Source organism: Squalius cephalus (assembly GCF_949319135.1).
Source record: "Squalius cephalus genome assembly, chromosome: 1".
NCBI classification, from domain to species: domain Eukaryota; kingdom Metazoa; phylum Chordata; class Actinopteri; order Cypriniformes; family Leuciscidae; genus Squalius; species Squalius cephalus.
The window spans coordinates 24,456,915-24,471,214 of record NC_137122.1 but is presented as its reverse complement, the minus strand read 5'-3'; the positions used below and the strand labels follow the sequence as shown (position 1 = coordinate 24,471,214).

Genomic DNA, 14,300 nt, shown 5'->3' with positions numbered 1-14,300 from the left:
AACTGTAATTTAAACATAATGTGGTGAGCAGCAAAAAAATGTTTTCCTTATTTCTGTGACAAATGTCCTCTACCATTTTTCCCTTCTTTTTCTCTGCATGGCCACATGTTCTTATTCCTTGTTCTGTATATTATAACTTTTTGTACTGAATTACAATTATGCAATAAAACGTGCTCTACCATGTGTTTGGACATGCAAGCCCCTTCTTTAAAGTCCTCCATAGGCTAGTCAATAATTTTATCCTTTAAAACTCATTTTTGATCACCAAAATGACATAGCCTATTTAAACGTTTATTCCTTGAAAAAAATCCTGCCTTAAAATAGCTTGAATGTAACTCTACACACTTGCCTCATTTAGTATGCGCGGTTCTATGAATATGCAAATGAGCCCCGCCTCCACTCACTCACAGCAGCTCAGAGATCCACTCGTTGATGATCACATGTTGACCTGATTGGTTAGAAGGTAGTTTGTGACGTCAGAAACACCGTGTTTTTGAGACTGTCTTTGGTTCACTGCAGTTTTAAGGAGAAAATACTCAGCAATGGTGTCGACTCAACACCACATAGACATTTACAACATTAAAGGGGGGGTGAAATGCTCATTTTCACTCAATCTCCTGTTAATCTTGAGTACCTATAGAGTAGTATAGCATCCTTCATATCTCCAAAAAGTCTTTAGTTTTATTATATTTATAAAAGAAAGATAGGCTGTACCGAGTCTTTCCGGAAAAACCAGAGCGTCTGGAGGCGGGCCGTGTGGGCGAAGCCAGAGCCGTCGATCTGGGCTTTGTTTATAAAACATTCATCGTCGAAATGCAGGGAACAAACAGTCTACACAACTACACAACAATCTGCATCCACTGTTCCTAACGCTGGGTTCTTTGGGAAGCTTTCCCTCACATCCAAAAACACACTTTGGAGACACTATGCAGCGCTGCCGATGATTTCCTGTTGAAGCGCGTTGATGTGCGCGGTCTCGCTCTCCTCTAGTCGACGTGTGCGCGGCCGCGCTTTTACGGGAGAAATGCTCATATAAGGAGTTCCACTCTGGTCTACGTCATTAGATCCACGGTCGAAAAAAAAACAGCCGAAACTTGTACCAACCCGGAAGTAAGATTTTCGGCACAGAAATTCTCCGTTATTCGTCCAAAATATTTTTTAAAAACTTTGCCCATGTTAAGCATGAGAATCCATATCTTTAACACTGTAAACAACTCTGAATACATGAAACACCATTGTACCCCCCCTTTAAAAGCTTGATTTTCATCACAGGGGGACTGTAGACTAAGACAATAAGTAGACTAAATACCATGGTATGCATGTAATCACTATGTGTAATCAAATTACCATCTTAGTAGACAAAAGGCCAACTTCAGTTCAGTTCTTCTAAAGTATGTGGTGTTACCACATACTTGAAAACCACAGTAGCAACTTCCTTAAAGTGTATGCCTGATATTTTATTAATGATATTTCATTAAATACACATGATCAAAATGCCATTCTGTGTTTTTCTCTCAGTTTGATTGCATTGTGTGTTTGTATTAAAATAAAGGTTATTTATCGGCGTCTCTGTTTCCTTGAAGAACTTTTGACATTATGAAAACTTTTCAATCCACAAAAGGTTCTTTCTAGTGGAAAAAAAAGGTTAAAAGGCTATTTTTTAGGACTGTTCACTGAATGATTATTTGGGGAACCAAAAATGGTTCTTCTATTCTATTTCTGTGAAAACCCCAACCTTTATTTTTAAGAGTGAAGTTGTGCAACTGTGCACTTATGCACTTGTGCTCCTGTTTTGTAGCTAAATTTCCCCTTGGGGGTGAACCAATTCATTTTGTTCATGAACACACACACATAAAATGCATCCCTACCCGCATGTTGCAACTATGCTGAAGGCGAACTTGCACAATATCAATGTGAAACAGTGTGTTTGGGTGAAGAGCAGCCGTGGCTAAGAGGTTCTGTGACCAGAAGCAACATTACATAAACCAGCAGCAACGGCATTAGATGTCACTGAACATTTATGTAAGGCTGTTAACTGAATTAAGAAGAAGTCAGAGTCATGCTATTCGTGTTTTCCAGGAAAAACATCTAAACATACTTCATGCTCACCAAGGCTGCATTTATTTAATCAAAAACTCTTGATCATGTGACACTGAAGACTGGAGTAATGATGCTGAATATTCAGCTTTGATCTCAGGAATGAATTACAGTTTGAAATATATTCAGATAGAAAACAGTTATTTTAAATTGTGGCACATATTACTGTTTTGACTGTATTTTTGATACTGGACACAGACAGGATTTATCCGTCTGACTGCAGGTCTCATCGTCTCAGACTCTAAATGTTTGCCAGGTCATCAGATTATGCACAGAGCTCATAATGGGATGATAGCGAGACTAAAAGCTGCATGTATTTCAGCATGTTACAAAAAAAGTGGAACAGTCATGGTATTAGACGACATTTTGATATTAATTTGATGTATTGAACAGCACCCCGAAAGACCTGTGATTTGTTTTTTGCAGTGTAAGAAGTTTAAAGGAGAACTCCGGTCAATTTTAACATCGAGCTCATTTTTTTGTAAATTTGGAGTGCTGTCAGTACAGAGAACAACGACAAAAACCTACACCGTGTTATCCTCTTTTTAAAATTTGCACCCTGTTGACTTTAATGGGGCAAGTTTTAAACCTGCTTTTAGCCTCTTAACATCCTTGATGTGTCATTACAAGTGCACAGGTCATGTGAGTGATTCCTTCAGAGTGAACACGGTGAATCTGACTGCAGTAGATGTGCAAGATATGAATAAAAATTATGTTTATTCAGCCAGCGCACATACCTGTATTTACATCCTGTTTTTGGTTGAAGTCCACAGTAGTCGATTGTCGAGTTCATGCGCATAGGTTTAGTACGTACGATCATGCGCGTGAACTCGACAATCGACTACTGTGGACTTCGACCGAAAACAGGATGTAAATACAGGTATGTGCGCTGGCTGAAATAACATCATTTTTATTAATATCTTTCACATCTACTGCAGTCAAATTCACTCGTGTTCACTCAGAAGGAATCACTCACATGACTGTGCACTTGTAATGACACATCAAGGATGTTAAGAGGCTAAAAGCAGGTTTAGTACTTGCCCCATTTAAGTCAACAGGGTGCAAATTTCAAAAAGAGGATAACACGGTGTAGGCAACACCGATTTTTGTCGTTGTTCTCTGTATTGACAGCACTCCAAATTTACAAAAAAATGAGCTCAATGTTAAAATTGACCGGAGTTCTCCTTTAAACTGCACCAACTTAACCAATAGTAAATGTGAGAGAATGCGTTTGGACAATGTGTGCTTTAAAGGGTCAGTTCACCCAAAAATGAAAATTCTGTCAGTAATCACTCTCCCTCGTGTTGTTCCAACCCCTACGTCTTTCGTTCATCTTCGGAACACAAATTAAGATATTTTTGATGAAATCTGAGAGCTGTCTCATTCCTTCATAGCCTGCTAGGTAATTGATATCTGCCGGCCCAGAAAAGTTAGTAAAGACATCGTTAAAATAGTCCAAGTGACTACAGTGGCTCAACCTTAAGTTTATCAAGCGACGAGAATACCTTTTGTGTGCAAAAAAAATGACTTTATTCAACCATCTCTTTTCTTCCATGTCATTCTCCTAAGCTGTGGACGTAGTGTAAACCCGTTCTGGGTTGTACGTCAGAACGCAGGTTCACTATTGGCTGACGCTGGTCATGTGTGTGATGCTGGCCAATAGTGAACCTGCGTTCTGGCGTACAACCCAGAAGCGCTGCACTGTTACACTACGTGAACTCACTCAGAGGCCCACACAGACGAAAATGAATAGTTGAATAAAGTCGTTATTTTTGGGGGGTTTTGCGGACAAAAAGTATTCTCGTCGCTTGATAAACTTAAGGTTCAGCCACTGTAATCACTTGGACTATTGTAACGATGTCTTTATTAACTTTTCTGGGCCGGCAGATATCGATTACCTAGCAGCCTATAGGAGTGAGACAGCTTTCTTAATTTGTGTCCCGAAGATGAACGAAAGTCTTACGGGGCTGGAACAACATGAGGGCGAGTAATTACTGACAGAATTTTCATTTTTGGGTGAACTAACCTTTTAATCTCTGAAGATAAATCCCTACTTCTTCAGATGAACTTCTTCTGTAACACATACAAAGAAACAGCGGCAGAGGCCTTTATAACCACATGGAAATTTCAATCATTTGAAGCCTTTGCACCAGCTCTTAATGCTATAGAAACAGTCCAGTTCAGCTGGTAGAGGAAGTAGAAACGGCTAAATTAACCGGGGGATTTACACTAAGACACTAACAGGAAGGCTGATCCTTCCCTTCCTCCTTATAATCTTTCATGACGTATTTCTCTACAATCAAATCTTCTGATCCTGTCTGTTAACATTAATGTATGCCGTACATCGTGATGTGGTGCTCAACAGACAACTCTATTTGGATCTGCAAATGGAATGTTTTAAAAAAAAAACACTCTAGACCACATTTAAAATAAATGCATCAGCAATAGAACATCAGTTTCAAATGTTCACTATGGAACTCGGAACTCTACATCGGAATAATGATTGGAACACATTCGAAAACACGTTTCTGAATTATGTCATTGACTTTTATCATATATCTTATAGTGGATATTAGACATCCATTTGAGGTTGATGACAAGTTTTGGATGTTTTCATCTGCCAGAAACCGCATATTCCTGCCAATCGAAATTACAGTAAGGTCAGCTAGATTTATCACACCTCACCTTTTCAGTTTATCTACAGACCGTTAATTTGATTAGTGTTTGGCACCGATTAGTTGATTAGTGGTTTTGTTTCTCCTTTCACAATCACAAGTGACCTGTAATGCCTAATGGATCTTTTGGTAGCTTGGCTTGGTCTGACGTTGGTCCAGATGGATTTAAGGTCGTCTAGATCCTTAGATAAAGAGAAATGTCAATACCACGGTTGCACACACAATGTGGATTAGCCAAGTAGGACGTGTTCCTGGATTAACATAATTTGTTGGCCTGTTTTTTAATTAATTAACTCATTGGATCCCTAATTTAGAGTACGTTTACACGACAACGATATGCTTAAAAATGGAGAAGTTTTTCCTTTTCCGCGTACAGACGACACCATTGTCAAAACGATTCCCAATTGTATAGCCTGTGTTTTCAAGTTCTTTGTCCGATCTCGTCTTTTTAGTAGTTGTGTTTTCTTCATTTATCTCCTGATTTTCCTTGTGGATCTACAAAAAAAGAGTATTTGTTTGATTCTTTATCGTTGTCCGCTCATTACAGCCACCGTTACGTGACAATTGTATGATCACCATATTTACTGTAGCCTGTAGCCTACCATAGTATTTACAATTCAAAGAAAAAAAAAACGTAAGTAAAGCTGAGGTGAACTGTGAAATATATATATATATATGCATATGCAGTCAGATCTTCTAAAAGAAATATCTAGTCTAGATAAATAGATCCAGGTCACTAAACGAAAAACATTCTTCACCTTGTCTCCTAAAGGTCCGGAGGGACTCTATGAAATTACACCCAGATAGTTCTTGTGCAGAGCGTGTTGCCTTTAGGAAAAGACCTCTCATTACTCTTTCACTGTAAGAGTAGGAACCACAGTGACATAACAAACTGGGCCACCTGAGAGGAGAAAGCTGAAATAATATCCCAGTACAAACGCGCTGCCAGACCGAACACATCGCTGAGCTCCCACAATCCTCTCTGTCTATCCCAGATGCATTTATCCTTGTCAAGATGCCAGTTATGTTTTTCTTTTGCATTTAAGTCCCCCTGTGGTTAAAATCCAGCTTTTAATGTTGTTTATATGTCTATGTGGTGTTTTTAATATGCTTTAATAGTATTTTCTCCCTAAAACTGCAGTGAATCAAAGACAGTCTCAAAAACACGGTGTGAAATCGCTGGTGTTTCTGACGCCACAAACTACCTTGTAACCAATCAGATCAACATGTGATCGTCAACGAGTGGATCTCTGAGCTGGAGTGAGTGAGTGGAGGCGGGGCTCATTTGCATATTCATAGAACCGCGTATACTAAATGAGGCAAGGGTGTAGAGTTACATTCAAGCTATTTTTTTTTTTTTTGTAATTTTGGTTATTAACGATGAGTTTTAAGGGATAAAATTATTGACTACATGCAGGGGGACTTTAAACAACAACACCAAGCAAAAATCTAATGCTAATGCTAAAAAAGTCAGAGTTTGTTCTATTTCCCAATTGGCATCTCAATTAAAGACCCCATAAAATAAAGTTTAATGATGGAACTGAAACCAAAAGTATATGTGTCTACTTTTGAATAGGTACAAGTGCTCTTCATACGCATTTTACACAGCACTATCTTCTGTTATCTTTACGTTAAATATTCACTCTGTGCTACGAGTCACTCAACCTTTGAAACGATGGTCTGACAACGATAAACTTCTTCCACAGATATTATTGTGTCAAATGATCAAATCTAATCACCACCGCAGTCAGCTGTTAATCCTTTTTATAATGCTTTATTTGTATAAATTATGCATTATTTGTTGGAAGAAAGAAATGAGGGTACAATACAAATGTGCAAACTGAACAAATTCAGTGCAGGAACTTTAAATGGCTTTCTGGCCACTGCAGTTCACACGTTTCTGTCTGTCTATAGTCTTAATGGTAGCCATAGTTTGCACAAAAATATACTGTTCTCGCTCTGAGAAACTGAAGTGTAAAAATAGCCTAAGTAAGAAGTAGCATGACGTAGAGCTTAGCGGCTAATGGGCTCAAAACAGCTCTATGCAAGTGATTCAAACCCTCACAAACACAAACGAAAACATTGATGCATTTTATGTAAAGTCACAGTTTATCCTATAAACAACTTCAGCTTATGGGTAATATAATTCACAAGCCAATGAGATTAATGCGTGAAACCCGTCAACTCAGAATAGATGCAGTATGTTGTCATAGACAATTGTTTTTAAACCAATCACCGGCACCGCGGAAACTTCCCGGAAGCTCCTGAGCTCCATTTGCCTGATTCATGGATCAAACAGGGTCCAGAAAAAGACTCCAAGGAAAAGCTGTGTTGCTCAGGAGTTACTCTTCTACAGCTCTGGAGAATTAATGCCGTTGCCAGTTATGTCACATTTAAGTATCAGCTCTACACATCTCAGATGTTTCTACAAGAAAAGTCAATACTCTGTAAAAAAAAAAGAAAAAAAGAAAAAAAGCTGTGGTTGCTAGTATAACCTTGTAAATATACAGTAAAATTTTAAATTTTACAATTTAAAACTGTAATATATTTGTGGCCTAATGGTTAGAGAGTCAGATTAGTAACCCAAAGGTTGAAGGTTTGATTCTCAATACCGGTGGGGGAGTGAATGAACAGCACTCACGATTATTGGCATCGATGGTTTTTAACATCCATAATCTTTCAGTTCCACAAAAGGTTCTTTATAGTGGAAAAAGTTCTTTAAATTATTCAAATGTTCTTCATACTAAGAAAAAAAGTTCTTTTAAGAACTGATCCCTGAAAGGTTATTTGGGGAACCAAAAATGTTTCTTCAATGGAAAACCCCTTTTGGACACATTATTTTTTAGACCTTTTTTCCAGAGAACCACAACAAATCACCATTCATTCTCCATTTTAATTCTGTCCAGGAGAAACAACTGAGCCATTAAAGGGCCATTTGTCATGAAAACAAATAAAAAAATTAAAATAAAAAAAAACATCATGGTAACACACATGACACTAAAATAATGCTAAACATTAATTTAAGTTGTAACACCCTAATTGATAACAAAAAAATTATAATAAGAAACTTCATTAATAACATATGTGAAGTGTCACACAGGGAGCTCTGGTAATGACAGAGGCTTTTAACAGTAAATTATAAGATGATTTGTTAATTTTTACTTCCAAAAATTGTACATTTAATAGTATTTTACTGTAAAATTACATGACATATGAGAGTAGATCTATTTTTCCCCTGTATATAATAAGAGAACTTACTGTTAAATAATTAACCGATTTTTACTGTAGCATTTTTACTGTAAAAATTACGGTAAAAATCTTGTTGAGTGGTTAATGTTAAGTTTAAAAAAAACTGCAATAGCTCTACCAGGACAGTTTAAACAATTTTACAGTAATATACTGTTAAATGTTCAGACTTTGAAAGATTTACAGTAAAAAACTCTATTCCTACAATTGCCTGTGTGAGACTTTATGTATGATTATGTTTAAACAATAATGTTTCTTGATAGTTTTGTTATAAAGTACGTACATTTGGGTTTTGTGTCACATACTGTATTGTTTAATTAATGTTTACTGTATTATTCCAGTGTCATATGTGTTACCATGATGGTGTTTGGTATTTGTGTGCACGACACTGTGTGCAATCTGTATTTTAATTTTGCAGCTTGTGGAAAAGCTATTTATTAGATCATGAGTTTTACTGCCTGCATAATTACAGTAGGCTACCTATATATCAATAATTTAAACAAAACAAAATAGAGTAATAAGATCTATTATTAACATTATATCAGTTAATAAAATAAAGCCTACGGGTTTTTTTGTTGTTGTAAATTTAAGTTCAGCCCCGTAAAACCTAAAATGTTGCTACCATATTTTTTTGCAATAAAGTTCTGGCAACCACAGCTACTGTTTTTTTTTTTTTTTTTAACGTAGAATTCACACATTTTTTTTTTTTTTTTACTGTGTATAAATTGAATGTTCATTCATCAAATCATTCAATCTTGGAAGAATCGCTTGAGTTTCCACTGAGACTTAATTGCAAACTGAGCAGTTTGAGGCATGACTGAGATCTGTTCTGAAAAATAAAGGTTCTTTATTGGAATCGATGGTTCCATGAAGAACCTTTAACATCCATAGAATCTTTCCATTCCACAAAAGGTTCTTTATAATGGAAAAAGGTTCTTTAAATAATTAAAATGTTCTTCATACTAAGAAAAAAAGTTATTTTAAGAACTGATCGCTGAAAGGTTCTTTGGGGAACCAAAAATGTTTCTTCAGTGGAAAACCCCTTTGGGATACATTATTTTTAGACCTTTTTTCCAGAGAACCACAACAAATCACCATTTGTTCTCCAGTTTAATTCTAAGAAACAACTAAGCCATTAAAGTGCCATTTGTGTTTTTTGTTTTTTTGTTTTTTTTACTCACCGTTTCTTCAGATAATCCAATCCGGACATGATTCAATCTCGGCACAGAAGTTCTGAATTGTTTAAAAAAAGACGCTTTACACAAAACATCAAACGAGAGATACAGTCCTTGCATAGTTATGTACAGTAGATAAAAAAAAAGATAATGTGCTGTTATAAATTGAGCTGTTATCAGTCCGTCTCAGACCAAAGTACTCTTTTTCTCGGTGGCCGGCGGTTCGTAGGTGGTCACCATCTTGTTCTGGTCCCACCGGGCGTTGGCGGGCGAGCTCTGCATGACCATCAGCCGGATGGGAGCGGCGTTGGCGTTGGGCAAGGGGTCGGGCGCGTACTCCTTGGTGGGGTCTTTGCCCTGACAGTCGTAGAGGATGCAGGAGATGAGGAAGACGAGGAGGAGGATGACATAGCTGGCGATCAGTATGATGAGGTTGAGGGTGACCGGGTCGATCTCCACATCGTCTGCGATGAAGCTCATGGTGACGGTGGTGGAGGACTGAGAACCTGAAGGACTGAGTCGGACCCTGAGCGCCGTCTCAGGACATAGAGACCTGAGAGGGATTAGTACACACAAATCCCTCTCTCATTCTGCCTGTCTATCTCTCTCGCACTCTCTCACACACACACACACACACTCACACACATGTTGTGTTTTCATGTTTTATGGGGACTTTCCATAGACAATGATTTTATACTGTAAAAACTGTATCTATCCTCTATCCCTAAACACATACACACACACTCTCTCTCTCTCTCTCTCTCTCTCACACACACACACACACTGTCTGTCTCTCAGTTTCTGTCTAATGTGCTTTATTGGCATGACTAATAATTGTACATCTGTATCGCCGGAGCATTTACGGCTTATAGCCTCTGTCTGTCAATCACTCAGTTTTAATGCATTTTGTTGGCATCACAAACACATTTGTCCTGCCAAAGCATTTGCAGATGAGTTTCCAAGGACAAAATAAAACATTGTGTACAAGTCAGTAAGATGTTTTAGTTTTTCAAAGAAGTCTCTTCTGCTAACCAAATCTGCATTTATTTGAACAGAAATACAGTAAAAACAGTAATATTGTGAAATATTATTACTATTTGACTATAACTATTGGATTTTCAGCATCCTTACTCCAGTCTTCAGTGTCACACATGATCCTTCAGAAATCATTCTAATATGATGATTTGATGCTCAAGAAACATTTCTGATTATTATCAATGTTGAAAAGAGTTGTGCTGATTCATATTTTTGTGGGAATCTATAAATGCATTTACTGTCACTTTTCACCCATTTAATGCATCCTTGCTGAATAAAAGTGTTCATTTCTTTCAAAAAACTTACTGACCTCAAAGTTTTGAATGGTTGTATAAATCACACTTAAAATGTCTGAATGTTATTGCATTGATTAGATAAAATATTTAAGCAAAATGTTCAGGAAAAAATCTGATAAGTTTGTCAGAAAATGCTAAAACAATAGATAGAGTGCAAAAAAATCAAGTCAAAAATGTTTGTCAAACGTGTTCATGTTAATTAGTTAATGTTGAACACCTTTGGTTCCTGTGTGTGAGCTTGAAGAGGACTGACTTCATATGTGCACTAAGGGCTCATTTACACAAGACAAAACAAAAAGAAATTCCTTTGCGTTTTTCGCGTACAGATGATAACGTTGTCAAAACGATCCCCGTTCACACGGATCCGCGAAAGCGAAAAACGCTGTATTATTTCTTGCCAGGCCAGTAGATGGCAATGCCTTTTTGTAATAGGCTATAGTATACGTAATACTCATGCACATGTCACCGTGTTCACAAATTCGTGTTTTTGTAGTTTACACAGAGATGATATAACGGTATCGTTTTTAAAAACTAAAATGCATAAAAAGCCAAAAATGGTTCCTCTATGACATCCCTACGAAAACCCCTATTGGATCCTTTATTTTTAAGAGAGCATGCATTGATACATGAATGAAATCATTGTTTTTCTATCACTGACTGGTGGTGACTCCATACATTACTGCAGTTTGAAATCTAGAATGAAGTTATTGTATTTGTCTCTATTGTTCTTTGTGTTTCATTTCTTTAAGACACACTGATTATTTATGTGTGTGTGTGTGTGTGTGTGTGTGTGTGTGTGTGTGTGTAGGCTACGGCGCAGGGCTCCTGTGTAATCCTAATCTTGATTGTGAGGAGGGATTGAACCATCTGTTTTAGCAGCGTTCACTATAATCTATCACATTATGAGAGACAGAGACACACAACACTGAGACAAGTCAATGTTATCCTAAATGAAAAATATAAAAAATTCAATAAGATAGAAATGGAAAAACTGAGCCTAAACTAAAATGCAACTAAAGGCTCCAAAATGCACACAAAATAAATAAATGAACACTAAAAACACTGAATCTATAATACAAACTTATTGAAATGAGAAACTAGAAAACACTAAAAAAACACCATTTGCTTTTACAACATTTAAAATCCCTCAGTTCTCGCCATCTCTGAAAAGCCAAGCCGATGTTGATTCTTGTCTTATTATGAGCTCTGTCTCCTTTTCCAGCGGACTCTCCTCTGTTCGGCGTTTGTTTAAAGGGGTGGTATAATGCCCTTTTCACAAGATGTAAAATATATCTATGATGTCCCCAGAGTGTGTGTGTGAAGTTTTAGCTCAAAATACCCCACGGATATTTTTATATAGCAAGTTAAAGTTGTCACTTTTTGAGGGTTTGCAAAAACGCACCGTTTTGTGTCTGGCCCTTTAAATGCAAATGAGCTGCTGCAGAGGGCGGGGTTTCAAAAGCTCGTGTGTGTTAGCAGCTGCTATTACCTCACGCAGACACACTAAAATGACAGAAACTGTTCTGCCTTTAATGTTAAAACGGAGTCAGACAAAGATGGAGAGACTCAAGAAGAAGTGACAACATGTAGAATGCAACAGGACGTTTCTGAATGGTTAGTTGATGAATTTATGTTGCTGATGTGGAGTTAACTATCTTCAATTAAGATATTCTGTCATGATAAATCTATAAATCGTTCACATAGGAACTGTTGTGATATGCACACAGAGTGACTTTCTATTGCATGTGAAAAGATGGATGCTAAAGTTTGAGCTGACTCAAAAATGTACAACAACTATTCCTCTTCTCAACATGGACTGCGTGTTCCAGGGGGCGGGGTTTATGTAAATTCTAGGGTTAGTGATGTCACTAACCCGAGAGGAATGTCGTGTAGTCCCAACCAGTCGTTTGTTGTAGTCCTTTTCTTTAAAAGCAAATATCTTCCTTTGCTCTGAACTTTGAGCGTTGTAACTTTGCAGATGTTGTTTATGCTCAAACAGCAACATTACACACTAACTAAAGTTAGAAAAGTGAAATCATAATCAACCACCCCTTTAAAACGGCTGATTCTCAAAAGCAGAATCGCACTCCCACCCATCCACCCACCCACACACACACACACACACACACTCACACACACACACACACACAACTTACCTCTGCCACTTCCACACCAGACACGTGGCAAAACAACTTCTCTATTCACGACATGTCTGTATGCAATTTCCCGCGAAAACCATCCTGTCAGGTCTAAAATAAAACACTTTTAATCGATGTAAGACAAAAATACGTTTTGGAAGAAGGATTGACAATATATCGACTCATAATTTTAATTTTGTTCATTTATAACAAAAAAGTAACAATGATAGCTTACCTATATATAAAGTTAACACGTATCGGCCTATTTGAGAATTATTTCAAAGTTCATTATTCCGTCAGTCATTGGTAATTACCTCAGGGGAAAACAAGTGGAGCATAAATGGTGCATATTAGCAAATCAAGACCTTTTAGCAGACCGAATCTGAAATCAAATCTGAAAGCAAGAGAGAAACATGAATCTACAGATCAACTTTGTATCAGAATGTACCCATAAAATATGTATGCAAGGCATGAATAATTCCCTCGAGTCATTCCTAAAGCGGATCTCTCACCGTGACAGCAGATCTGTTCAGTAATATTCAGTGCAGTGTCTCTTCTAAACAGCAGAGGGCAGAAGTGCTCAGGACTGAAAACAGGCCTCATTCTTGAAGAACACGTGAACTTTGACTCATCTGAATCTGAATAGAATAATGCTTTCATATTATTCATGTTGCTGCAATGAAAACTGCATTTATGAAATGAACACATTCAGATTTTTGGATGCAAAATCCACATGACATTTTAACTGCTTAGTAAAGTAACCGCACAGAGAGAGTTATTAAGATGATTAGAGGAATTATTCAAACACAGCTGGATGACACACATGCTGAACTTTAATACTTAGTGATAAAGGTTTAATCAGTTTTTTAAAAAAAAGAAAAATACATTTAATAGCGAGTGATTAAAAAAAAAAAAATGCCAATAATTAGAGAAGCCCTGATCTCTCTCAGCTTGAGGAACAGATTGTTGGCATCATTCATTCTGCTGACATTATGAAACTGATAAGTGAAAAACTCGGAGATAAAGCGGCACCACAACATCTGTGCAGGACTTTTAAAAGCGCAAGCTGTTTTTCTGCCAGTCAGACTTTTATATAATGAATAAGCAGGAACGAAATGTTTTCTGCATTATCAGTGTGTGTATTGAGAGGTGCGGGTGGAGTGTGTCCTGTCTGGGTGTGTGAATACAGAAGTGGTGCCAGAGAGAGAAAGACGCCAAACATTTTACCTCCCGGTTCCAGGATCATGTTTGATAACGTCAGAATGTTTGACTGACGTGCATAAACAAAGTTTATTCCTGTTCCTGCATCCATGTGTCACTGTTGCGTTTACACTAGATGCAAAAACATTTTTTTCTCTCTTGCCATTCCCAGAATTGTACTCATTAAAGATGTTCTTACCAAGTTATTTGCAGTGTGGCAATTTCAAAAATTTTAATTGTAGAATAGTTTTGCAAAGCAATTTGTGAACCGCAAAAGAATAGTTCATTCTAGTCAGTTCTTTTCAATGAATCCATCAAATTGGTTCGCAAATGGTCTGAATGATTGTTTTGTGAATCGCAACTAAATAGGCCAAGTTCATCCAAGTCAATTCTTTGCAATAAATTGGTTAAATCGGTTTGCAAAGCAGTTTGAATTGT

The 14,300-nt window shown here is 37.3% G+C and overlaps 1 protein-coding gene across 1 annotated transcript; it reads right to left on the bottom strand.

Annotated features, from left to right (window-relative positions):
- Nucleotides 1-8,737: 8,737 nt before the first annotated feature.
- On the bottom strand, nt 8,738-9,742 carry LOC307157461 (small integral membrane protein 36-like). The gene has a single exon (XM_079869371.1). The coding sequence runs from the start codon at nt 9,671-9,673 to the stop codon at nt 9,380-9,382; it is 294 nt and encodes a 97-aa protein (XP_079725497.1). The 5' UTR covers nt 9,674-9,742; the 3' UTR covers nt 8,738-9,379.
- Nucleotides 9,743-14,300: the final 4,558 nt, after the last annotated feature.